Source organism: Saccoglossus kowalevskii, chromosome 14 (assembly GCF_978046115.1).
Source record: "Saccoglossus kowalevskii chromosome 14, keSacKowa6.1, whole genome shotgun sequence".
NCBI lineage: Eukaryota > Metazoa > Hemichordata > Enteropneusta > Harrimaniidae > Saccoglossus > Saccoglossus kowalevskii.
The window spans coordinates 28639159-28667157 of NC_140654.1; the positions used below are offsets into that span (position 1 = coordinate 28639159).

The 27999-nt window shown below is 37.0% G+C and overlaps 2 protein-coding genes across 2 annotated transcripts in view; one reads left to right on the top strand and one right to left on the bottom strand.

The window, feature by feature from the left end:
- Nucleotides 1-335, bottom strand: part of LOC100372452 (cullin-associated NEDD8-dissociated protein 1-like) — a 49382-nt gene extending 49047 nt beyond the window's left edge. The window contains exon 1 of the mRNA XM_085508099.1: nucleotides 131-335. Within this exon, the coding sequence (XP_085364225.1) occupies nucleotides 131-172 (42 nt within the window). The 5' untranslated portion in view covers nucleotides 173-335. The remainder of the gene's footprint in view (nucleotides 1-130) is intronic.
- LOC102806846 (uncharacterized) lies at nucleotides 316-27966 on the top strand. Its single transcript, XM_085507586.1, has 6 exons — nucleotides 316-505; nucleotides 10011-10829; nucleotides 11025-11258; nucleotides 17244-17376; nucleotides 20240-20380; nucleotides 26003-27966. The coding sequence occupies exons 1-6, from the start codon at nucleotides 452-454 to the stop codon at nucleotides 27964-27966; spliced, it is 3345 nt and encodes a 1114-aa protein (XP_085363712.1). The 5' UTR covers nucleotides 316-451.
- Nucleotides 27967-27999: the final 33 nt, after the last annotated feature.

Below are 27999 nucleotides of genomic sequence, written 5' to 3' on the forward strand. Positions count from 1 at the left end.
CGCGTTTGTTGAAAATCTGACGTGCAAACTTCATATATTTTAAAACTAGTGTATACGACATTGTAAATAGCCTATCAATGAAACGAAAACAAAATGGCAGCCTACATAACATCATGTCAAACTTACGTACCTTCTCCAAAAGATTGGAGATATGGTAAGAAACAGACGCCATTTCGCAAAATTCTGCACAGACCGGTCCTTAGAATGTCTGGCTATATATACGCAACGGTATACTGCACTTTCAAGTTTAAAATCACCGACAATCGAGGTGATATTTCAACCTCATCGACTAAATTCCCACAGTGAATTGCAAAGCTCGTGGACCGAGTTACTGCGACTGCGCAGTATCGCTGTCACAATGCACGCTGGGAAGGAAGCTGTCTTTTTTTAGTATGAGCGTGTGACCTGAAGTTTTTCCAATCCTGTTTCAGCGATTTTATCAAAATCTGCCATGAAAGAATTACAACTGGAGCTACCAAGAAACCCAGACGAACGTCCAGGCTGGGTAAGTCGATGGATCATTCCGTATTTTGACAGGAGTGGAAGGGCTACGAGTGAGGGACCACTCGGTTCTTTGACGGCGTTTATTTTGCACGCCGTTATGCGTTACAAAGTTTTTCAATGCCCCGTTCAGTCGATATTACGGTCGTTTAATATCTCATTTCAATAGACTACATTCACACGATTTGTATTGAGGATATCATGGATTATATAAGACCCCATTGAAAATAACATTGGTACCATTCGAGCCAGGAAACAATCCAAAAGAAGGCATATTCAGTTGCAAACGTCCTTCATCATTGAGGATGTCATATCGTACACGTGAAAAACGCCCTCTACAGTTTAAATATGACATGAGCTAAACATTTTTGGGCAGAAATTTTACATTATTATCATCAATATATTTCTTTAATTTATTTTACATATTTATTCAGCCTTTGCACTTCATGAAGGCATGAAAGACATTTGCCTTGATGCAGAATGAGTGCGCATTAGTGCTCTTTGATACTCCCTATGTTATTCCAATACTAAGGTCATTTTATAAACTTTGTCCTTGGAAACAGGTTAACTCTCAACTCTGAAACTCAAACTCTGTTTATTTAAATCTTAGTGGTACAGATGAAAGGTTTTTACTGCGACATGTACCTGTGGAGATTCATTATACAATGTATCTCATTTCACAACACAATCACACGAACAGGAATGTTAATTAATTTAAATAATACTATTTTGGGTACCTTCTCATGGTGTGGGGAGATATACACAAAATCAGTAAAAAGTTCTTGTAATGACAGGCACTTGTATGCTTTCCTGTAGACATGGTACAATATATTACCACAAGATAAAAAGAGATGGAGCAGTGTTATGTTTGCTCACCAATTTCTTGTTTTCCACAACCTAAGTTTTGCTTCAAAATTCCGCAAGCAAAAATAAAGTATTGGATTTTTTTAGTTCCCATACTCCACCCATCTTAAAAATTCCTTGCATTGAGTATGGAGATATAAAGTAAGAGACACAACAATATTGTTATTTTTGTTTTGTTTATGAAACATTTGATTGTACTTTTCTGATGAGATGACCAAGTTGTGTAACATAAACCATTCAGAATAGTATGTGCCCAAGGCTGTACAATGAAACAAAAATCAGTCATCAGACATAATTTGTTATGATACAATGTCTAGCTACGATTTTAAAAGGTATCTTAGAACTTGTCTCAAGTAAATTTTTTGTAGTACCAGGAACTATTCACTTGATCTCTTATGTAAATGAGTATTCAAAAACATTTTTCATGTTCTTGGTAAAAGAAGTCGTGGAGATGGCATAAGTTGTGCCTGGAATAAAAAAAGGATATTTCTCTACAACACAAAGTATGAATGACTTCAGCAAATTTTTGTCTTCATGACTGCAACAATATCCTTACTGTTAATGCCTTCTTGTTCCGAACACCAAAATGGCAACATTGCCAGCAAAGTTGTCACGCTTGCAGATTGTTTAGAACAGGTTGGGTCAAACCAATGTCAAACTAATAATGTGGGGAAGGGGTGCTCAGTCATGTTGAATACACTGTATACCGTACTTATCCGGGTGATACTTATAGAAATTGTTCATTGCATAAAACAAGGGGTGAACGCAAAATAGCTGTGACAGCTTTCTGCCTTCAGGGCAGCGCGTTCTGAATCATAACAGTCAGCAAGTCGGTAGTTCCCTTTTTGAAATGTCATGGCCCTAAAAATGGCCGGCCGTTTGGTTTGTGCTTCTTTAGAAACGGTTCCGGCAAATCGTATAAGGAGAGCCGCTAAGCAAGTGTCGCACTTGTTGGCTTTAGTGCCGTCGACAATGAAACCAATGTTGCAATATTGTAGCAACCCGTACCTGGGAGAATGGTTGAAATCACGTTATTTTGGCTTTATAAAATATTTTGTAGCAGCTTGCGAATCCATAAGTGGGGTCAACAATTTTGCAATGTCACGCCGAAGACTGCCAACTTTTTTAACATCTTTCATCACCGCTATTGCATTTCTGTCATGAAAACTATTCTTCTGTCGTTGGATAAAAAAAAACTTCCTATTTCAAGTCCACCGTGATATCCATATAGTGAGACATTTCAACCGCCGATACTTGCTGAATGATAACTTTCATTGTGATTAATAAGCAATGTCACGATTTGACCTTTATGATGAAATACTAGTAGTGATGTCATTCTTAGCCAATCAGTAAAGCAGATGCATAAAGGTCAAAGATGATTGCTAGACTGTAAACAAAAGCATCTTGTGCCATCGCAGCAGAGCGACCCCATTTTACTTGTCTCTTTATTACGATTAGACATGAATGAAAAGTGCCAAGCTGTCAGACTGCGAAATCCGTGGATTAAAAGTGCTAAGTCCAAATTGTGTGGGATGATATTGACGAACTGCAGGAATAAGTTGTAGGGATTTTGTTCGACAGCTACAGTGACGCCGACTTGGACTTTGAGGGTTTTGAGTTTGACGAAGATGGCAATGAACGTACAAATAAAGATCTGAGAAGTTTTTTCAAACAGCTATGAATTTTTATAAATTTTACTGTTTAAATTTGTAAATTATTATTGATCTTGTATGACGGTTGATTCGTAATTTATCGAGACCGGAAATCATTTTACGTAGTTTAACCCCTGACATTTTAATTCATTTTAAGTTCATGCATATTGGGCGTGTTTGTCGGCGGGAAAATCCTAATTCAAATGATTCCTCACTGTCGATTTTTATTATTTCTGGTTTATTTGTCACATTATAAGAAATACATTATTTTTGTTCTACTTCTAGTGTTGCATATTGTTCATTTATTTCCATTGCATGTTTTCATTTGCCGTTCTATTCCCTGCCGCAGTTCGAACTGCGTGTTGTCAATTTTCGTTAATTTTCGTGTTTTTTTGCCGGGGATCTCCTGGCAAACTCCACCCCTTCTTTTTGTCAATTTTCCATGTTCAAGACCCTGGGCTTATACCCTGATAAATACGGTAAATAGGAGATCATGATTGATTTCATTCAATCGTATAAATTTGTATATAATAAATGGCGAAGTTATCCAAACAAAATCTATGTACTGAAACAGTTTGATTTATTGGGACATAGTCATTTGTGTGTCTGGAGTGTGTCTTAACGATCATAAAGGAGCGCATTGAGTCGAACAACACACCCTTGTTAAAGTGGTTTGAACTGACCCATTCTAATCATGTAAGGATCTCGAGACGCACAAAACAACCTGACCTGGAACTCAGCTGGCAATGTCCATGTTTTGGTGATCGTAACAATATGGCAGTGACAGTAAATATTATATAAATATAAATGTGTTGGAACCAAGCTGCAGATCTCAAGTTTAGCAATGTATATAGGTCTTCATCAAAAGGTAAACTGACTGAAAATTAGACACATAAGTGAAAGTATATTTGTTTTTACATTAATAACCCTGATTTTACCAAATACTAAAAAACTCTATACGACTGGTATAATAGCCCACTTTCGAGATAAACGGCCGCTGGCGGCGCCATCCTGTCACATGACCAAAAACTTTCCCATGGTGGGGCTATATTGAAGTCAGCCTATCCTGTGTATGTATTTACGTTACGACCTTGTCAATCTATCCAACGCTAAAGGTATCATTTTAATCGGAAAACAGAACAAGACAACGCAACATGCACTGGCACCACTTCGTAAGTTCAAAAGGTCACCCCAGTCTGTGACAGTAAATATTGAACAGAAAATCGCCAAAAACAGAAAAAAACATTTCGCCGAACCTTCCGCTTTTACCACGTTTTAATTGGCCGCTTATCGCTTAATTTCCAACCACGCAGTCTTGTCTGACCAGAAACCGCATTTTAATTTTTTTTTTCGCTCGCTCATTGAAAACACTGACCGCACGCCCAAACACTGATTGCTGACACATGAGTGGTCGAAATGGTGGTTTTGATAGTAAAGTGTGAAAACACAATCAGTATTAACTATTATTACATTCTGAACGACACTTCAAATTTTAGTTGTATTTGTATCGTTCGCGAAAGCAACTGAACTGGGACCTCTCGTTACGTGATTTGGGTGCTTGTTCTAAATGTAATATTTCATTTTATTTTATTCTAATGAGACAGTTATGTGAAAAAAGCATAGCTAACTCCTTTTGACAGAGCGGAGAAACGAGGAGAATATTAATGATTAAATAAAAAAAATTAATAATACCAAAACCTCGTTGCTCCACAAGCACTGGTAAAATTTGACATCCAATTTTCCAAATTAAGTCGCGATCAGTTAATGAGCTCGATCTATATGTATCGTAAAACTATTTCCACAAAAATATTTTCGAATAAAAACAGCCACAAGCCCTGAAAAATCAAACAGAACTTGACATGTATGGATTATTTATTGGTTTTCAGAAAAAACGTGTCAAATTTAGTTATACAGTCAAACCTGTGTTAACGACCACCTGTGCAGAGCGGCCACCTTCTCATAACGACCATCTTAGTACAGTCCCTTCGCGACCACCGACCACCTTATTGTAGACCTATTCACACTTTAACCTTTGTATAACGACCACCAACATTGCATCAACTTCTAGCTCTGTTGTAGTTGCGCGATGTAAAATAAAATATATAATAATAATAATAATAATAATAATAATACTTGTCAGCCCACAAATTACAGGACCGACGTCCGTCCTAAACTCAGTATGGAGAAACCAACAGGGATCGATATTCCAAACAAATTATCGGGACACAATCGACAGTCATTCCAAACAATCAAAATTATTAACGAAAGACGAGATTTTTCTAGACAAACATACAATGTATTTAAAATTAACAAATACACAAAGACGTGTAATATTAGGTTTTATTTTAGGCTTATAAATATTTTCTTTCACTCAGTCCGTGCATGGAACTGCCATTTAGCTTCATGGTCCTTCAGCTTGTCTTCGCCTTGTGGGGAAAACAACAATAATTATACAAATCCTAAACACATTGTGAAGACTCAACAATCAGGAAAGAAAACCTAGACAACCATGACGTACTTGTGTTGAAATACGTCAGAAAATTGTTTAAAATAAAATATTCAATCCCAGCAAAATCGAGGTCAAAGGGTCAGATTGCGTGCATATAATTATAGATAGATAAAACAAAAAGTATTTGAACTTTTGTCGGCTGTTCAACATCTATGAAAACCAGAAAGACAATTATAAGACAATGTGAACCTCAGAATTTTTTTGTTAGTCCGAATTTTAAATGCGAGTGAGCGAGCGGTCGGTGATATTTCCGGGTTTGTGTGGTCGAAAATAAAGTGGAAATTGTCCGGTCGAATTCACCAAGCAGTCGCAAAAGTGAGCGAAAAAAGGGTCGGGCGAAATGAGTACTGTACGTTGGATAGATTAATGAGGTAACATAAATACATACACTGGCCCCACCGTGGGAAAATTTGTGGTCACGTGATAGGGTGAAGCCGCCAGCGGCCGTTTATCTCGAAAGAGGGCTATTAGAGTTAATTACATTTGCATTGATTGAACTAATGACTCCTCATTACCTACCATTAAAATACTATTATAAACCGCATACCTAATAGTAACCGCACCCCCGATTTCGGCTTCAGTGTTAAAGAGTTCTCAACAAAAATTGAAAACATGAAAAGTACCTATTACTAACCGCACCCCCAATTCAACAAGACCGTGACCGACTTTGTTTCAACGAGCTGGTACATTGTTCCTAATCCTATTCATTTGTTTCAACAACGTGCCTAAAAATATTCACACCTATTTATTGTTCAGTCGTGTTAGGATGTCAAACACGCAGTGAAACTGCTTTTGTTCTTGCGACAACTTTTGTCAATATTCCTGATGAATACCACAGGTGCTCGGAACGTTTCTTGGCTAATAAAAAATGACCTAAAGTGGGATCGGCATAGTCAGTCAGTCGCAGGTACATTCCCCTACTGTACTATACTGTACTCATATAATATGCATGTGTTTGGAACTGCGCATGTTTGGAACTGCGCATACTCGGGCCTCTGCTTCAAAATATCCGCGTAGACGGGTTGATTCATATTGCTCTGGTGTTTCGATTTTCACAGGATTTAACCCGTTTTAGTTCGAATAAAGGTAATGTAAGTCGGTCAATAGTTTCTACCGATATCATGCTTGAGTTGTGTGAAGCGGATCGAAATATAATTTGAAATATAAGTTTTGATGTCATGGTGTCAACACTTTCCTACCTTGTGTGTCGTATGTCGCAAGTTTTCGACAATGAGCTGTTATCACCGAAAAACTGTTAAATTCTTTTTCAATGCTCAGTTTATCTTTAGAAAACAACTAATTTCTTGATTTAAAAAAGAAGTCATGTCGTTTTCCCATGGAAATCAAAGCCAAAAGATCGCACTACATTATCGGTAAATCGCTTCCGTGTTTCGTTCACCATGAAGTCGGTGACCTATCATTAACATATTTAAATGACTAAAGTAATTTGAACACGTGGGCACCATCCAGCATTTTGATTGGTTAATTAGCGACTTGACCTATCCGGTCAAGTAACGTCTCGTGTGCATTCAAACTACATGGCGGATGTTGTATCGCATCTACCGTTTACATGTGACCGAAATAATTCGCTAACGGTGAAACTAAGTTGAATTTTACTTGCATTTGATAACAGTTCAACGAATTTATTTTTCGTGCGTTATTATAATCACTACTGAGTAATAATCAACAATTTCAACACTTCGAAAACAAGTAAGTTATTCACTTGTGAGCCGAAGCATGGCCGGATTGCGTTACCGTACACACAGTACCATACTTTTTTAGTGCCGTACCATGATCATTTTCTACTAAGCAATGCATTAATGTTTGTTTTTATTTGAAACTCCTGTCTGAATATACTTTCCGTTACGAAGAAAATTAAAAAAAATAAATGCATATTACATACATTAAATATACTGAGTATTTTTTGTATGTGAACAGTTTTTTTGTGACGTGACTCTTATCACTCTTCCCTGACATCTAATTTACGTTACGCTTATATTCAAAAGATTGTACGGTGTATTGTTTGTTTTGTGCAAGTGATGTGGGGAAAAATGACCACGCCCATTTAGTGATTGCAATATGTACGTAATAGAAACCGCACCCAAACTTGAGCTGTTGATCCCAATTTTTTATTTGATACATTGTAATATAAACTGCGGTTTATAATAGGATTTTAACGGTAATTAGTTTTTAGACCTTGTTCCAATTAAGTCTGAAACAGGGACTTGTAGTTTAATAATAATAATAACTTTATTTAATTAAGCGCAACAATTCCAACATATGAAGATCAAAGGCGCTGATACAATAAACAATCAGTCAAATATTAAAAGCACATTTAAATAAGTGCGTTTTCAGTCTGGATTTAAAAATGTCTACTGAAGGACTAGAACGAACAGACAGAGGTAATTCATTAAAAAGTTTAGGACCTAAATTTTCAAAAGCACGGTCTTTGTATAACACCTTGGACTTTTTACTACACACCTGACGAGTTTTAATAAGAAACTTTGATTCAGATCTTAAACTACGACTAGGTACATAAAATTCGATTAATTCACATAGATAATTTGGGGCAAAACCATACAAAGATTTATACACTAGTAAAAGTAATTTGAAATTGATTCTTTGTACAACTGGTAACCAATGAAGTTTAATAAAAATGTCTGTAATGTGGTCATATTTTCGAGCACGAGTGACAAGGCGGGCTGCTGCATTTTGTACACGAATAAGAGGTTTTATCTTAGTTACAGGGAGACCAGACAATAATGAATTACAGCTGTCTAAGCGAGAAGATATGAATGCATGTACCAACTTTTCAGTATCAGATTGGGATAATGATTTACGAATACGATTAATATTTCTTAGATGGGAATATCCAGATCTACAAATAGTAGAAATGTGTGTTTCCATAGATAGCTGCGAATCAAACAAGACACCTAAGTTTCTAGCACTTGACGAAGCACTAACCAATTCTTCACCAATCTGTTTGTGTGTGTCTGTGCGTCCAGAGTCGTAACTCAAACAACCCTGCAGCAATTCTTTTCAAACCTCAAACCTCACACATACTTAATACCTTATCTGATAAATATGCATTTGCAGTGATTTTGTGATTTAATCAAAGATTGCTGACTGGCAGTCATTTGGTTGTAAAAATACAAAAAAAAATCAAGTATTTTGACATGTCGAAAACCAGATCTCTTTCATGTGTATTACTTCAAATGATTTACTTTAAACTTATGGGTTGTTGATGCATGCCACTTTGATTTGTAAATTCAACTCAAAATAGCCGTCTGGCAGCCATTTTGTTTTTGACAATTCTAGTTTAGACATTCCGTTGTTAAAAAACACTAAAATCAGGTATTTCGATTTGTCCAGAACCAGATGATTTTTTTAACTTTGCAGGAGTAACCATTACTGTACAATGTAAGTTGATGCATGTAACTTTGATTTGTAAAGTCTATTCAAGATGGCTGACTCAATCCATCTATCAGGTTACTCAAGTACTGCATACTTGTATGCTTTTTGCAGATGCACAATTCTTGAAGCTAATAGCAATGTAGCAATGTAAATAGCAATGTAAAAAATTGTGAAGTACAAGGAGCTAAATAATCCTTAAGTGTTGATACATTTAGTTTGAGATTAAACACAAATATAGTATGTGTGTTGAGTATTTTATGAGTCATGACAATTATGAATAGGAACCTTTTTTCTAATAATTTCTGTTTAATATGAAGTTGACATTTGTTTTTTTGCTATAAACGTGATATCATTCATATCACATGAATAATGTGTGTTTCTCCATAGTGAAAAATATCATGAGATACAGCTTTTCACTCTGCTCATATTTTCTATATGTTTACTCACTTTATAACACATTTCTATGTGCTTGTTGTTTTTAAGATTAAGTACAAAATGTTTTTACAATATTATCATAGATTGTGTTGTTTAGAGACTTCATCAAATTTGTTGAATAGATGAAATCATAAAATTGTAAACATATGAGAATCATTTCCCAACAGGGTGGACAGGGTGAGCTCGGTCATACTTTTTATTCTGATCTTGTACACTGAGTTACAGGTGTACTGAGAATCCGTCTATTATCTACATTGTATGAATGGGCAGGCTTTACGTATGGGTCACTCTGGGCATGCAAGTTCCCATGGTAGTATACTGAAGTTGTGGAGATAACCAATCAGTGATGACACACAAAATTGTGCCATCTACATATACATGTATTTATATAGTAATTCACCAGACCATTATTAAGAGCATTGGGAACGGCACCCTGTATGGCTGGATTCCAGGCAGGCAGGCAGGATGCATGGAGCCCATAAACATGTATATCTGTATTTGACTTATAATGAACATTAAGATGGACTGGTGGTAATACCAAACTGTGCCATGCTTGGCTTGTTGAATAAGGTTCTTTCTGATCAAAATACAACTTTTTTTTCTGAAATTAAATCATTGACGTTTTGCTATTTCAGGTGGTGGTTGTACAAGATACTCCGCCATACAAGGTGAATGTCTCCATCGTCGTCTGCAAAGAGTGCAATGTATTCAAAGATAAAATAAAAGACTTGGAAGAGGAGAATGCAAATCTGAAGCAGTTAACAGATCGACTTAGACGAGAAATTAGTTTAGTTGATTTGAAGAAAAATACAAAAGTTTCAAGAGATGAAACAAAAAGCGATGATGGATCATCGGTGGATGCCAGAGAGGAAGATGAGAACATAGTGGAGGTAATCGATTTAGAAATATTGAAAAAGAAATTTGATGAGTTGGGTGCATCTATCTCGAAGATCAAAGGAAGCAACACCAACTCCAAAGAGTTAGCAGTAATTTACAATAATATCTCTCCAGAGATTGAAAAAATTGAACAAAATGTGGGGAAATTGGAGCAGAAGATAGAGCAGATGACTGAGACATCTAGCAGTCAACAGGCAATGATGCGCGAGATGAGAGCAGAGATCACAGATTTACAGTGTGAAATCTCTGAATTGAAAGTCACAAATTCTGATTTAGTTAGAGATTTCAAAAAGGAGAAGAAAGAAGCCCTAACGTCATTAGAGGAAACAAAAAACCGACATGCTGCCAGTCTGTACAAACAAGTGAAGGAGTTGCAACAACAGATGAAAGAAAAATGTCGGCTGTCGGCAGGAGCCCGTGATACGCTGCGAGCACATCTAGATAAGTTACAATTCTTAAAGAAAGACAAGGCTATCAATATTAATGAAGGCTATGAGAAAATGGTTTCCCAGACCCTCACAGCTGCAGAGAAACATGTCTCATGGCTTTCGCTACAGGTGAGTTTTTAGAGAATTGTCTTTGACATGTATTCACTAAGAAGGTATAACCAATGCACTCACTGAGAGAGTATAACCAATGCACTCACTAAGAGGGTATAACCAATGAATGCACTAACTGGGGGTGTAAAGGTTCAGTACGCAGACTAATGCACCAAGGGGAATGATACACACTTTCTGTTATTTTCTCTTCAGCTTCAGCAGAAAGATGAGTATATCAGAGTTAACAACTTGAAGCGAGCGGACAATGAATTTTCTGGAAAGTTAATGGAGATCGTCGGGGGTTCGGTACTGAGTGGTACTCTGCAGCTCAAACAATTTGGAGTCTCTCGTCTGGAGAAGCCTCGAACTAATTGGGTGAAGTATCCTACCTTTGCCTATGACGCACCTCTTAAAATAGATGATGAAAGAATGAATGCTATGGAAAGGGTATGTGACATTATTATACATATACAATTGGCCTACAAATTTACCATTACATAAACAGTTGTATTTGCATTCTTCCAAAATGTATTCAACATCGGTAAAAAAAAAGTTCTCTTTCCTGGTTGGCATTAAAAGTCAGATAAGATTCAAAATGGCCAATTGGTGGCCATTTTGTTTTAATGAATGTGGTTCTCGTGCCATATCTCTGACTTGCTTTCACTGATTATGTTCAAATTTTAAATATTCATTATACATCATGTCATAGATATATTGGTTTGATGATCCTATTCAAAATGGCCAAAAATGACCATTTTTGTGCTAAAAAATCATCAAATATCAGGCATTTATAGATGGATTTCGTTCAAACTTGGTACATATATTAGACACAACAGGTTCCTGATGCACATCATTTATTTTTCATATCGGATTCAAAATGGCTGTCTGGCGGCCATTTTGTTTTAAAGAATGGGCTTCTAGACCCATATCTCCGACTTGCTTTCACTGATTATGTTCAAATTTTAAATATTCATTATACATCATGTCATAGATATATTGGTTTGACGATCCTATTCAAAATGGCCGAATGGTGGTCATTTTAGTTCTAAAAAATCATCAAATATCAAGCATTTCTGGCATTTATGGATGGATTTCGTTCAAACTTGGTAAATACATTAGACATAACGGGTTGCTGATGCACGTCATATTTAGTCCCCGTTCAGACGCAGACCGAAAACGGGGACTTGTGTTTTGACCTCTGTGTGTGCGTGCGTCCGGACATGTATCTTGGAAATGCCTGGACCAATCACAATCAAACTTCACACATACATCATACATGATATTATACATATGCACGTCAATTTGTTTCACGATCTGATTCAAGATGGCCGAATGGCGGCCATTTTTGTGCTAAAAATCATCAGAATCAAGCATTTCTCGGCTATTTACAGATGGATTTTGTTCAAAATTGGTATATATGTTAGACATTATAGGTCCTTGAGGAACATCATTTTGTTTTACGATCTGATTCAAGATGGCCAAATGGTGGCCATTTTTGTGCTAAAAAATCCTAAAAATCAACCATTTCTCGGCTATTTACAGATGGATTTTGTTCAAACTTGGTATATACATTAGACATTATGGGACCTTGATGCAAATAATTTTATATATTCGTTATACATCACGTTATAGATATATACATTATTCAAAATGGCTTATTTTGTTTTAATTAATGCTGTTCCAAAACAATATCTCCCATTATGGACAACTACTTGTTTGACGATCAGATACAAATGTCAATCATTTTAATGTTAAAGTGTCTGTGAAATGGCTGCTATTTTCAAGCCTAAAATTATCATTTGATACATAAATATTATTAATTTTTATGTTTCTAAGCATGAATTATTTTTTTTAAGTGAAAAAATGTGTTTTAAACTCAGTCTACGGCAACTTTATTTTTGTGTATTTTAAAACGAGGCTCCTCATTAGCTTCTCATTTGCATACATAAATTCCCCTTGTGACGTCGGAAGGGGAAGTCGCATGGCAGCTTGCATTGCCGATACGTGTAAATAAGGCAAATTCTGCAGTTTTCTCGTCTTTGACTAAATTGTCACTTATGTACTTGTTCGTCGAGGAAGAATGGACCATAATGAACACATAGTATCAATTTTTGTTGCATGGGGTTGAGTTAGATGCGAAATATGTCCGTTCTGGTGTAGCTGGTCACCGTGATCGTCACCGACACCGGCGCACGTTTGTATACTGTCGCTGAACAAAATAGAATTTGACGTCGGAATTATCTCGTTATTTAGCATGTTACTAGGCACGTCACTACACTGTTTTATTTCATCGATCGTCTGAGTAAAACTTTCAAAATTAAAATAAAAGAGAACATATTCTGACATTCTAAACATTAGACTATAGTGATCACTATAAAATAATTAAAAAAACGACAAATCACAGTTACTAAATAAATGACAGCCGCGTGGAAATAAATTGACTTTTTATTGAAATAGGTGAACGCGTCGGGTCTCTATTCTAAAATCCGCCTCAGTGATCATGGGCTGGTCCGGAATCTACTTCTTTCAAAAGTGTTGCGCCAGGTTTACGTTAAGTGGCTTTCGTCCACTGATGTCGCACCTTCGGATCGATTAGAAACGTTGTGAATACATACACTATGACTATACGTTTCACTGCAACTGCCCACAACACAACACAACAACTAAAAGCTCTCTCTCAAAAAAGAAAAAATAGACAAAAAAAAAAAAGAAAAAACGCCGACCGAAAAATGTATATCGTTTAAAACTATACTGAATGACCAGTGTTATTATGGCTCGAGGGTATGACTTCCTCTCACATTTTTGTCATTTGGTGGCGCACTTTCGGCGAGAGTCGGAAATCCGGAAACAGTCGACCGTTTCAGGATAGGTGGGCGTGGCTACAACACGCTATCAGGTTAAGTCGGTGAAAAACGGTCATGATTCAATGCACTCTAGTAGCCAGCATCTGTGCATTCTATCCTGCCAGACATTTTTGCAAAAATAGGCCATAGTTAACAGACTGTATCGACCATAGTTTTCACATTTTTTGCAATCTGTTCGCATACACACTTCATTACCACCATGGACAACAATTTCTCGTATAAAAAAAATCACCGTTTTATTTCAATACACATTTTTTACTGTTGTTAAGTAAGTGTTTTGCCCTTTGTGCAGTCTCAATAAACACGTGTTAAACATTGAAATAAATATTGCTTAATTGAAAACACATTACAAGCAAGTACAAGGTCACTACATGAATGCAAGTTCGAAGTAAGAAGAAAAAAAATGCGTGAGTATGGGGATATTTGGGACATGTACGGGGGAAAACGTGTTTGACGTATTCGACCCGTCAGCGTACATTTCAAATTGCAACGTATATTCAACGACTTGAACTACATGTGTAACATTACAACGTACTTTCCGTGACTTAACTGATGTTATATTCAAGCTCTAACGTATATTAACCGACTTGACCGTACGAGTAAGTCCACACTTAGAACGTATATTTAACGACTCAAACTGAGACTAAAACGAACGAGAACGTAACTGCAATGACTTGATCGGGATTACCTTCAAACGGCAACGTATATTCACCGACATGACCCGATTAACCAACTAAATATTTCAACGTATATTTAACGACTTGAAATAAAACGAACTAGCGAGAACGTAACTGCAGGGACTTGGCGTGTATATATACTCACGCAGAAACGTATTTCCACCGACTAGACCCGATGAACTATCCTGACATTAAAACGTATAAATACTGAGTGAGCATGAAACTAAATTAACGATAATGTATTTTCACCAACTCAAACTATTGTACAGTTCGTGACGCTGTAATAAGTCCCAAATTTATTTGTTGTACGCCTTTCTTAGTCGTCCACCCCGGCGGGCTGCTCCCATGCGTCTGCCTGATGTCGAGGGCTACTCTTCCGTACTTCGTGTTTGTGTTCCCACGGTGCGTTTTCCCCTCAGTGCCATGTTGTGATGAAAAGCAGCGAAACATTCGCCCGCGTGAAGATGAACTTTACAAATTGGGCATCCTTTCGATGTTTCTGATAATCGGCCACTCGCTGTTTTTCTCCCGTCCTTGCTGCACTGCTTACACGATTTTTGACGCCCGGATAGTCTGCATATTTCGTGCGAATCCATGTTTTCACTACGAATAAATGACGTGTTACTTGGAAGAGAGCCAACTTCTCTTATGGATTTTTGAATTCTACTCGAGTGTCCACCAATCAGTTGTTTACCTGTGCGGATATTGAAGAATTTGTGCGTTACTTTAGTTGTGCGATTCAATGCCTTGAAACATTCATAAGCATTGACCAATGCAACATCTATGAGGTAACAGGCCATGTAGATCCACCAACGATTGTTTTTTCTGCCCGTGTGATAGTATTTTCGCCTTTGGTTAGAACGATCCACGCCACCCATGTGATGTCTGTAACATTGTAACGATACAGGCACGTGTCTCTCGTCATCTACTGCTTCTGCCGAAGTAGCCAGTGGGGGATAGACTGTATTTAAAATAAATATTTGCGCGCTGTCATCCTGGTATGCAGTAATATTGATAGTGTCGTCTGGCCTAGTTGCTGCTTTCATTTCACCAATTTTCAATTTCAGCTTCTTGCTTTTCCCCTCAGGAATTAATTGCAGCGGCATGGTTTTCTGATTTCGTCTGCTAAAACTACCGACCATCTACACTTTCTTGTCTTGTAATTCAAGGGCTGTGTTAACTGACGTAAAAAGCGAATCACAGAAAAGAATATGGTTTTTTTCTGTGAAGGGCTGTAGCAACCGGTGTGTTGTCTTCTTGATTGTCCCAGTTTCTTTCTTTCTCCCCTCAATTGTAGTTTTATATTTCACCCCCAAATATGGTTCAAAGTTTGCAATGTAAGACGTTGTCGAGTCACACACCTGCCATATTTTGAAGCCATCACGGTCGGGTTTGTGGGGCAATCTCTGCTTAAACTTGGACCGTCCCTTGAATCTAATCATACCCTCATCAATCGAAATTTCCTGTCCCATCTGGTAGTATCGCCGACAATTTTCGAGTACGGGTTTCAGCCACGGGTTGATTTTATACAACGGGTCGGCCTCTGATCGTTGACGACAACGTTCAATGTCAGGATCCCGCCGTGGGTCATTTACTGGATCAGCTAAATGAAAATAACGCATTAGCATTTGAAATCTGGCCCGAGTCATTACTGACGCAATTCCCATATTCTGCAGAAAGGGGTCACTCGACCAATAATCGTCAATTGCTGATTTGTGATCAACACCCATACATATCATCACACCAAAGAATGCTTGCATTTCACTGAAATTTCTATTACACCAGCGGGCATTTAATTTTTTTGCAATGCATTTTTGATGATATTTGGCGTATTTATTAGTCTCGATGGAAAATATTCCACCTCACGAGCATAAGAAGGCAGTTCGAAAGTTGGTCCAGGTTCGTGTTCAAAAACTGGAATGGTAAATATATCGCTGTCTTCCTCCGTGGCCATTCTCCATTCACCAGTGCTGGAGGTAACATAATCGAATGTAGCACCAATTTCTGTGTCTGATTCAATTTCAATGTCGCTATCGAGTACAGGTGGGTAACGTTGCTCTGAAAAATCGTCATTCTCAGCACGATCTTCATCGATTTCTGAATCTGTATCGTCGTCATTTGCAGCTATGAAGTCATTAGGTATTTTGTGTCGTAGTTCACCTGTTTTTTCGTCCAATACAAGTTCATCATCACGCGTGTCCATTGGCGATGCATGTGCATACACAACACGTTTTTTTATAGTTTGTTTTTCGGGGAAACTTGCAAGTGTTGATTGTTCTGTATCGCATACATTTTCTTGTACCATTTCTTTGGTGACATCGACGTTTTGTTGCGTACTCGCTTGGTCGATATGTTCAGACCCCTGCTTTTCTATTTGCCAAGCTGGTCAAAATACGTTACTACCATTATAATCGTGAATCGTGTCGTTCAAAAACGATTGTAATGCTGCAGTTTGCAATGTGGTCAAGGCGTTTTTTTTTACGTCGTCGCAAACGTCGCGTTGTGACGGTAAAATAGTGAAATGAGCAGACAAGAGTATAGAATTACATTCTTTATTACTTGGTTAATTTATTTGACTTGACGGAATCGAAAACAAATTCTCTCCCTCCATAATTTCGCAAGTGTAAAATATCAGGTTCCGTACAACGTATTATAAACGCTTGACCGTCGAGCAACCTAAATAGCAGGCCGTTTTTCAACGACTTAACCAGTTAGCTAGCTGGAGTGGTAAATTCTAGCATACCCATATTGACGGCGGTTTTTCACCGACTTGACCGGAAAAGGGTTAAACAATCATCATAATCATATTCCTGACATGGTTATATTCCAGCTATATTTCTATAAACAAAACTATATATGCTATGCATGGCTTCTTTATTTTGTATTTTCAGATGTGGAATTTAATCTCGTCACCCAGGCATCCAAGTCTGAAACAGTTAATTGATTCACTGAGAATGTTCCTGTTGAAACAAGAAGCAGTGGCTAGAATAGCTATAGCAGGAACACCACTGGCTTTACCAAAAAGTATGTGTTAATAGTTACGAATAGATATTTTCTGTCTCCCATAATGTGTGAATCTGCCTCAAAAGTCAAACAATTCGATTTTGAACTTGAAATTCTTTATTTTTATAGTTCTATGTTGAAATGCTGATCTTTCAGAAAGAAATTTGGCATTGAGATCTCCTTCTTTAAAATTGACCCTCATATTCTGTGTATAGCACATTATTGAGAATGGGAAAAAAAAGTACGTTCATGTTTGTTGGATCCCATGTGATGTTTTCACATTATGATGCTATGACTTTTGTTTAGTATAACAAATTTTCTTTGGCTGCGCAATACTGGATACATATTGCAAGAAAATGGCAAAGATGGTACGATTCAGTGATTATATTGATGTCACATTGCAAAGGTCGCTGTATTCTGTACTGCCGAACAACATATTCAAACACTTGCGATAACCTTGGGGACGGCGTCAAAATATCGATGTCTGATAAAAAACTTATTTGCTTTAGTTTGGGGGTGGGGGGGTTTTGACCTCAAAAAGTTTCCATCCTACAAAAACGATTTTATTTTTTAATAAAGTCAAAACAATTTTGGAGTACCGTTATTTGTAGTTCGTTTTTTTTTATATCAATCATGGACAAAAAAACATCCAAGATGAGAAAATGGTTTGCTTTGAGTGTGCGTCAAATGAGGTCAATTTCAGGGCATGGACTACTATGCCATACTACTGTCCGATTATCAATTTGTATTTAATGATGAATGTAGTCTGACGCCATGATCAATATTTATCAATTAAGTTTCAGGGGGGGAACTAAAGGAATTAAGTTTTTTATCCTACATTGAACTTTTGATGTTGTCCCTTATATTATTGTACATTTTTATGACAGAACTTCACACCCTCCCCATGGCTTTCGTTGCATATGGAAATTATTTTCTCGAGTGATGTGGTGTATCCTGCGGCCATATACTTTCACAAGCGAAGTGAGTGAAAGTACAGCCGGATACGTCGCATCACCTCCTGCATATACAGTGTTCTCCCCAGGCCAAAACAGCGTCGCGGGCCCCGACGTGATCGGATTTGCCCGCGACGCTATGTGTTTCCCCCGCGATGCTATTATTTATCCCGTGATCTGATTTCTTCAGTCTCTCACAGACTGTAAAGTTTCCTGGCTAACTAGTTAAATCTACAAATGCATTGTATTAACGCCAATTTCCCGGGATAATCCCCTGTTGTTTCTCATTGGTTGGATATCGTTTTAAAAAAACAAAGCAGTTCTATAAAGACAAAGCCGTAAGCCCCGGTGTCAAACGCTCTTTGGCAGACGTATATTCATATGCAAATGATATAGTCACACTTGGCGTCAAAAGCCACATGTTTCCGGTGTGTACGAAACGTATTTTCATTATTATTTTTAGAAATGTAGTCGTACTATTATTCTAAGTTTTGATTTTTGTCAGTATTTTTGATATTGTATTTGTTTTTTGAGATCAAAATGTGAAAAAATATATATTTATGATGTAAACAATTTTGACCTCGTGATTGTGAATCCAAGATGGCGTCACCCACGTAAGATCCAGCGAGCGTGAACTTCCCACTCGGATCGCATATCGTGCTCAGATTCGGATGAATTAAGTGAAGCATAATTGAAAAAAATATATTTATCAAGAAATCGGGAATTCTAATCAAGAAACGTGTGGAAATTGGAGTGACACTTGTGTTATTTCTTGGAAGAAAAGCCTCAATTTTACGTGGTATAACAATGGCGACAATTCGTAATTCAGACCTCCGTTGTCTCGAATTGTTCACAATTGTGTTGAACAGACAACATCGATGATTAAAAAAAATACATAAAGATGGATAATTTCAGCCAGAAAAAACTATTATTGCTCGAACATAGTAGCGTAAGTATCGTGACTCGTAACAGTTGTTGTACTTAACCGGAAAACAACAGAAACGGAAGACAAGCAATGAGAATAATCAACCCCATGTTTAATTTACTGATTGCTGGGCCAAGCAAAGAAACAGAAAACTCAGTATTTCTGCAGGACATTTGCAATACTAAACATGCAGTGCAATAATTGTATACAGATTGTACATAAAAATAAATAGAAAAAAAGGAAAAAAACTGGTTTTGTTTTATTCCCCCATATGACAAACAATATGTTAATTTATGCTAATTATATGCTAATTGTCATGCAAATTAGCCGCGACTCGATGAAAAATTTCTGGGGAGAACACTGATATACTTCAGGACACGATTTTCTGTAGATTTGAATGGATGTGTACATAACTAGAATATCCACATTTGGGAATGGAATCACTTTGTTGCTATAAATTCTTTTTTAACATTGTTTTTTTGGTGAAAATACCGAAAATTTACAGTGATCACCTACCGAGTACTGATGAACCATAATAACTGCCTGTCAACCCATACCTAATAAGTAACTTTTTACTCAAGTGGGATAAAATCCTAACTTCCAAATCTGTGTCTGCTATAACAGTCTGTAGGACATTCGATCGTGAATAATAAAACAGGACTGTTAACTTGTTACCAGGACAGGCAAATTTTGAAAGTTACTGTCCTGATGTCTGGCAATAATCTAAGGCCTGTTTCATACACTGGACAAACACTGTAAAGCAGGAAAATTATGTTATCTCTATGTGCCATTATTTGTTTTAACCCTGGATCAAAGAACAATAGGGTGGGGAACAATAGTCAAGTTATCTTGTGGTGTGAATCGAATACCACAAAATATTACTGCAACTAAATCAAAAGGAAATCATGGATATAACTGTTGATGTCATGATAAAATAAAAATTAAATATATTTAGTGTTCATAACTGTTTGCACATTTTTGAATGCCCTGTCTAATCATTTCACAGAAATAACACGTAAAGCAATGACTGAAAAGAAGATGACTACTGGTATGTCAGCCAAGACCATGAAATCTATTAAGAAGTTTCTAAAACTATACAAGATTGATATACTTCCAACAATGAAGAAACTATCTCCTTTCTTCTATTGTAAGTGTACATTATTATCATCATGACATTGCCTTGTCTTTATTATCACTGTCCAGCTGTGTTGATTTCAAGATCAGATTTGTTCATTTCATGATATCTTCAATTCTCTAATTTTGATTAATATTTTTGGTAAAAAGTGGTATTTTCGACTTCTTGTTAAAAACCGTAAGTTCGATTTCTTTGATATTACATATATAAGTACTACATGTGGAACTCTCTAAAATGACATTGTTTAATTAGTCCCCGTTCGGACGGTAGTCCAAAACGGGAAGTAGTGTTTTTGGTTGTGTGCGTGCGCGTGTGCGTGAGTGAGTGTGCGGTCATATTTCAGACATACATGTCATGAAGGTATGCATATGCACATGAATTTGTTTTGTGATTAGATCATTTTTGACCGTTTGGCAGCTATTTTAGACCCCAAAAATGTGCAGATTCTGATTAAGATTACATGCATCTAATACAAAGTTGTTTTTATGTTGTTAAACTAATGTCAAAATAGTTTTATTATTATGTTGATTTGTCAGAATGTTACCTTTATTTGTTTTTTGTTTGATATCTTGATTTGAAAATGATTGCAATAAAGATTATCAATATTTTTACTACGTACCTGGACCCTGCCCCTACATTGTATTATCGTTCAGGCAATGTGTTCCAGTGTTGCATCTTGGGAGAAGATCGCTTAAGTGAGGCAAATTGTAACACACCTCGTATTCAGGTCCATGTTTATGGATGCCTGTTGTCACTTCGCGATAATTAAGACTGAATAGTCTGAAGATCACTAAATTATTTGGTAAGTACAGTGGAGTAATTTGTTTTTTTCTACTGAGTGTGGGTTTTTACGTTATTTAATTAATGCTTCCTGCAATGATATGTTTGCCTGCTCGTTTATCATTCAAGCTCCTTCAAGCCAGTTATCTATTTCAATTTGTGTTCGCTAAAAAAATATTTTCTTGCGTTTAACTGAAATATAAGTAGCCCTACGTATAATGCTATGTTGATCAGGGCTAACTATTGGACAATGCATCTTCGCACTGCCCTACGCATGCAGTCACGGTTGTTTTGTATTCGATCGTCACAATAGCGACCATGCATTGGAAAATGACTGTTTTTGAACGTATTCAAGCTAATCGTTCTGGTTTGATTATTACAATAAAAAAATCATTGATCCAACACAGAACAGTATCAAGTGATTACGATTTTGAGTGCCATTACGAGAGAAAACTGAATAACTTCATTCAAAATGCCCTGTCTGAGGAGGTACGTCCGCCATTTTGAGAGATTAGCCAGAATTTTACGTCATCAGTAGTGTAGAATATCATTTGTAAACGAAATATTGCCTCGTGACAACATGGAATAGTCATTTAAACGGTAAAATAGAAGTTTATGTCGATTGATCTCAGTCTTTTTATTGTGAAGACGCTAAAAGTTAATTTTTGCTATCCACCTCCAAAATGACTGAGTCGGGCGATCGTCGGTTCGTGTTATGGTCTAACCCCCCACCACCACCCCCCCCACCCCGGATACAGTCCGTGTATGCAGGACTAAAATATAAGATGATATATTTGTAAGCAACGATATATGAAATTTCGGGAATTGTATCGTTGCGAATCTACGAAGGTAATTTGTTTGATGCCCGTGGTCGGCACCGTCTATGTATTAGTGCAATTGTATTTGATCACTGGCGCTCTCGTTTGTATCTTTTTTTTACCAGTTATTGTTTACAAAAATAATAATTTTGTGTAACTCGATGTTTATCTAGCTGCAATTTTTAAATGACGTGAACTAGCTACGTTAATATCGTGACGATCTTTCATAATTTGCGACCAAACACGGCGGGCCGCCATCTTTCAATATACAGTAGGCCTTCTTATCACAGCGCCATCTACGTCCAAGGTCACTTGTTTGAATCCATTTGTTTAAATGTGCATTTGAGAGAACTGAATTATTGTTGCAAGGTTTTGGTGGATTTATGTGAACTGTATATTGTTTGTAAAAAAAAATTTTTATTTTTTTCACAGGATCTGGATTTGAAAGACAATTTTGATGGCTTATATCATGCAACAATACCACATAGTTCTGCAATATACACAAATCTATTACAGAAGATTTGCTAACTTCAATTAAAAATCTTCATTTATGACACGTTTATTTTATTATAAAAAATATAAATATAGAACTATGTATTTAAACTTCGAATTTTATTGTACACCAAATGAAGTTTGTAATAAAAACACTAACAACTTTTTTTCTGTGTGAATTTATGCAAATTTATTGTTTAGTAAGAGAATGATTTTGTTGCTAAGTGATGATGTAGAAGGCAGTGCTGGTCCGTCCTACTTCAAACTGAAATAACGGGTCAAGATAAATTAGTGATTGCAGGTTATGCTCATTAAGGTTCACTTAAATATTCAGGTATCTCCTCTGGAGTCTTGTAACCTTGGTATATTCAATGATTATGGATACTGCTAATATGTCAGTACTGCTAGCAGTATGACTATTGATAACATACTAGATATGGGACATATTGTATTTAAAACTTAACAAGTCATTCCAGTATGTATTTACAGGTTGCTTGCTGATTTAAATAGCTGCATTTCATTCGGACCAAATCATTCTAGGTGCCTTTCTGAAGTTGACTTTGACCTTGTCACTGCATTTCAGACATTAGACACTGCATTGAAAAATGTTTTGAAAGTACTCATACTTGATCAGTGCACTGTAAACCATTTTCTTTTGTTTATTCTTATTTGTCATACTCAGAATGTACACTGTTTTGGTATTTCACCATGTAAATATATTTCTTGAATATTGTCAAGACCAAGTTTGGTACACGAGGATTTATTTGTACAGTTTGAATGGGAACTGTGTCATTTTCAATGACTTGTTATTTTAGTGTTGCGAGTATTGGGCACCAAAAACTTTGTGAAGTACAATCGGCAAGGTGACGAGTATCATATTGACTGCAAGGAATATCGTGATAAATTTAATTCACATGATGCAATCGTCGTTCGGATACAACACAATTTGCTGTATACGAAATGAAACTTGTTATAAAATTATCTTATTTTCATTTCATTCTATTTGCTGGTAAGAGAACAGATTCAGATTTCTCATTTTGGTGGTATTTTTCATTTGGTTTTAGTCAAGTCCGATCCCATGCCTGTACTACTAATACATGCCAAACACACGTACGCCGCCTGGTGCGTCTGTGTTGTTGCCATTCACCTTGATACAAAGTTCCAAAACAAGTGTGTACATTTCCAACTATGATTGGATGATTGTGGTGGCGTCTGTCTGGTAAAATTTGACATCTAATTTTCAAAATTAAGTCACGATCGGTGACCTGAGCTCGATCTATACATACTTTAAAAGCATTCTCACAAAAAATATTTTCGAATAAAAACGAGCCACATGCCCTGTAAAAAATCAAATAGAGCTTGACATGCAGAAATAATTTATTGGGCTTCAGAAAAAAACGTGTCCATTTAGTTGTAGCTGTAAATATTTGGTGATCAGTCGAACAATTTGAAAATTATGATTCACACGGAAGTTCTTCGATACTGAAAATCATCAACCCCAGTCTGGTTTACCTTGTATCTCAGCCCAGTTTTTTTTTTTTTTTTTTTGAACTGAGGTCAAATCCCAGCTGTTTGTCAAAATATACCGATGTTTTTCAGTGAATAATTGTGAAGCCTGTCACAGCACAAAAAACTATGTGAATAAACGCCGGAGATTGGATGATTTGACAACCCTTCAATTTGTGTCAAATATGCAACATTATTGATTGGCTGAGAGTCACCTGATCGGAGCACGACCTAGGTCACATAACCATATTTGTCCGTATTATCGACAGGACTTTGCGAGAGAACCACACCCACATTTTCAACCCTTTTTAGCGCGGAAGTTGCCAACAAATGTCGAGAAACTTTTATGGATTCTAATAAAATAAAGTTAGCGATTGGTAAGACTAAGACTGGTTAATAATATATCCCCCAATGCTCTTCGAATTTTTTTTATTTCAAGGTGGGAATTGGATAGTTGAAGTTCCATCAATTTCAAGATGACTTTCACCGCGACAACTCTACGCTCTGTTATAGCATGGAGGTAAAAAGATGGTTATAGTTTCGCTAGGTAAAAAAAATATATATAATAAATAGAACTTGTTTAATTATTTGGTTTTACAGCCCGCAAATTACGAGACATGATCCCCATGAATTACGATAAATAAATGCTGATTGTGTTGAATGACGGACGTCGGGACCGTTTGGAGAAACCAACGGGGATCGATATTCCAAACAAATTATTGGGACACGGTCGATAGACATTTTCAAACAAATGAAATTATTAACGAAAGAAAAGATTTTTCTAGATATTTACGAACATACAGTCATACCAAATATATGCAAAATTGACAAATACACAAAGAGGTGTAATATTAGGTTTTATTTTAGCCTTAGAAATATTTCTTTCACTCAGTCCATGCCTGGGACTTCTATTTAGCTTCATGGTCCTTCTGCTTGTCTTCTCCTTGGGGGGGGGGGGGGGAAACAACAATAATTATACAAATCGTAAACTCAACACAATCAGGAAAAGAAACCCAGACATACTGTTGAAATACATTTTGTAGCAGTGTGTCACGTCAGAATATTGTCTAAAATAAAATATTCAATCCCAGCCAAATCTAGGTCAAAGGGTCAAATTGCATGCATATAATTATAGATAGTTAAAACACAAAGTTTTTGAACTTTCGACGGTTGTTCAACATCTATGCACGGTTACTAAACTAGTAACCATGATATATGAAAACCAGTAAATTTTTAGTAGTCTGAATTTTTGCACGATCAAAAATAAATCGAAAATTGTCCTGTCAAATTCAACAAGCGGTCGCAAAAGCCAGCGATTGAAAAGTGGAAGCAGGCGAGAGTTTGGGCAAAATGAGTACTGTACTTCTTTGTTTGATGAGGCGATGCCACAATGAAGCGAAGCAATAACCGCCTAACTTTTTAATGTCGCGGCATTGATGCGATGCTGAAGCCATATCAATGCCATAATAATGCGATGCTGAAGCGAAGTTGACCCTGAAGTGAAGCCAAAGCTTTCGCGAGAACTGTACTGTGGGTGGATTTTTCAATGAAAATTGAAGTACCCAACAAATATTTGATGATCATTTTTTAAAATTTGGAACACCAAATAAGGGCCCACTAGCTGTGACATTGCCCTGGGCGATTTTTTGGATGGGCCAATTTACGACAGATTCTGGTAATTTTGACTTCTTGTTAAAAAATAACCAAGTCCGATTGTTTTGATACTATACATATAGTTACTTCAGGTTAACCTCTCAGATTTGTTCATTTCGTGATGACGTCTTCAATTCTCTAATTGAATTGTGCATTTCTATTAGCTGAGCTAACTCATCCGAGAGGCTGCCTGTATATGTTATCAAAATGTCAAGACATTTATTGACAGCGACTTGATTTGCAATGACCTCTCTCTTACAGACATCTTGAAATACTTAGTTATAACTGTTGCAGATATTTTAGATTTGTCCTACAGCATTTTACTTAGCACCCAACGCCATGGTCTATATTGTGTTAACAATTCCTTGTTTGTTTGTTTTCACAGGTGATGTGGACATTTCTCCAAAAGCCATTGAGGTAGGAGCTGAAATGCTATGTACTGAGAAGGTTGGAGTGAAATTATCCAAAGTCACATACTTGAAAATGAAGAATGTCAAACAAGAGGTGACTAAGATGGTGAAATATCATGCTAGTAAGAAACGGTTGCTAATGGGAGGCCACTTCAGTGAGAATATATGGGTCAAGTTGGGTGTTGCCTCTGATGGAAAGTCAACCAAAGTTATACTGCAGATTGTTAATGTTAAGAAAAGCAACAAGTTGCTGCCAAAGCTGGTAGGAGTCTTTAATGCTGCTGATACCTATCTCAATTTGAAAACCTTGTTTAGTCCTAACCTAAGAGTGCAAACTGAGAAGTTAGCTGCATCTGGCATTTGTATCGGTAAACAAGGGCTTGGTTTCCCAAAGAACGTACCGGTTAAGATGTTCTCTGTCTGCGAGTATGATTCCATGTGCAACCTAGTTGGTCATGAAGGGCGAAGCTCGTCACATCCTTGTCTCTGGTGTCTGGTACCACAGAAGGGACTGAGAGACATGAAAGGTCATCCACATACTCCATTCCTGTTAGACAAAAATAAGCTGAAGCGTTATTCTCATTGTGCATATAAGCAACGCTCGTTCGACTTAGAATCAAGATCTGAGGCGAATGGAATGGTTGATGATCCAATTATTGACATTCCACGAGATCAGCTCGTCCCGTGTCCAAGACGCATTCTTACTCGCTTAGGTTTGTTGTTCTTTAACCTTTTGTTCCAGAAGTGCAAGAAGTTGGACCATATTTCACGATTCAAAGATTGCAAGAAGTGCTATGAGCTCGTTGAATTTGAAACGGAGGTCCAAAGCTGCACATCAAAGTTGCTGGCTGCTGTTCATGACCAGTCTATTAGTAATGATGTTGTTTCTTTGATTACTAAACAAAACAACAAAGCAGTAGAAGGAGAAGCTGTTAACAGATGTGATTTCCTGAAATGTACAGAAGAAGGACAAATAAAAACTACAAAGTTGGAGTGCCAGTCATGTTGTAAGTGGTTTCACAAGTCGTGTGTTAGTGTAATACAGGATTACAAGAATTTGAATAACAGACCTTACACATGCCCAGTTTGTGAGAAGACTGTACTTGATCTACCCCACCTTCTCACCTTAGTGCTTCAAAAGAAATCAGAAGAAAATACCAAGGTAGATAGTTTGAAAGAAAAGCTGCAGGTGGCAGAGGTTAATAGAACAATGGTTGCATCTAAGCATGCAGTGGTTGGTACTCTGGAGCAGAAGCTTTCAAACATAGTCACTGAAGAATTAAAGATACCCATGTCTACTTTCCTGTCTAAAGAACTAACATGGGATGGCTTGAAGAAGATTATGTCTAGTTATGAAAAACTAGTGAGTGTTCTATATCTTCATCATGATCTGAAATCTACATTCATGAAGCTGTTTGAAGAGTTTGCCGCTATTCACAAGATACTTGGTTTGACACGCTTTCTGAGTGATTCAGAGATAGATAGTTTATCGCGTGCATGTTGGCGTCTCGGATCTTGGTATCCATTAAAGTTTAAACAGAGCGTTACTTTGGAGTTCCACATCCTTGTGTTCCATGTTCCAGAATTTCTCAAGCAATGGCATGGCATTGGTATGTTCGCTGACTCAGAAAAGGTTGCTGTTCATGAGAGTTTCCAGAATGACTTGCGCAGCTCTGCTTCTACTTCTACTTCTGAACAATTAAAGTTTAGCTATGCCAAGAATTTGGTGAAATCCCTCATTCCAGTCAGAAAGAGAAAGGCGAACACGAGCGAATCTGGACCTCCCGCTAAGAAGGTTAACTCAGAGCATTCTGTGGTTTCAGATAACAGTGGTACAAGCGAACAAGTTAGTAAATCTCCACAGGACTCACAGAAGAAGCCACAAGCTAAGGAAGTAGCTTCTACTTTCATCGTTTCTACTGCAAACGCAAGCACTTAAGATCTTTCTTTTTGTAGAAGACGTGTTCTTCCG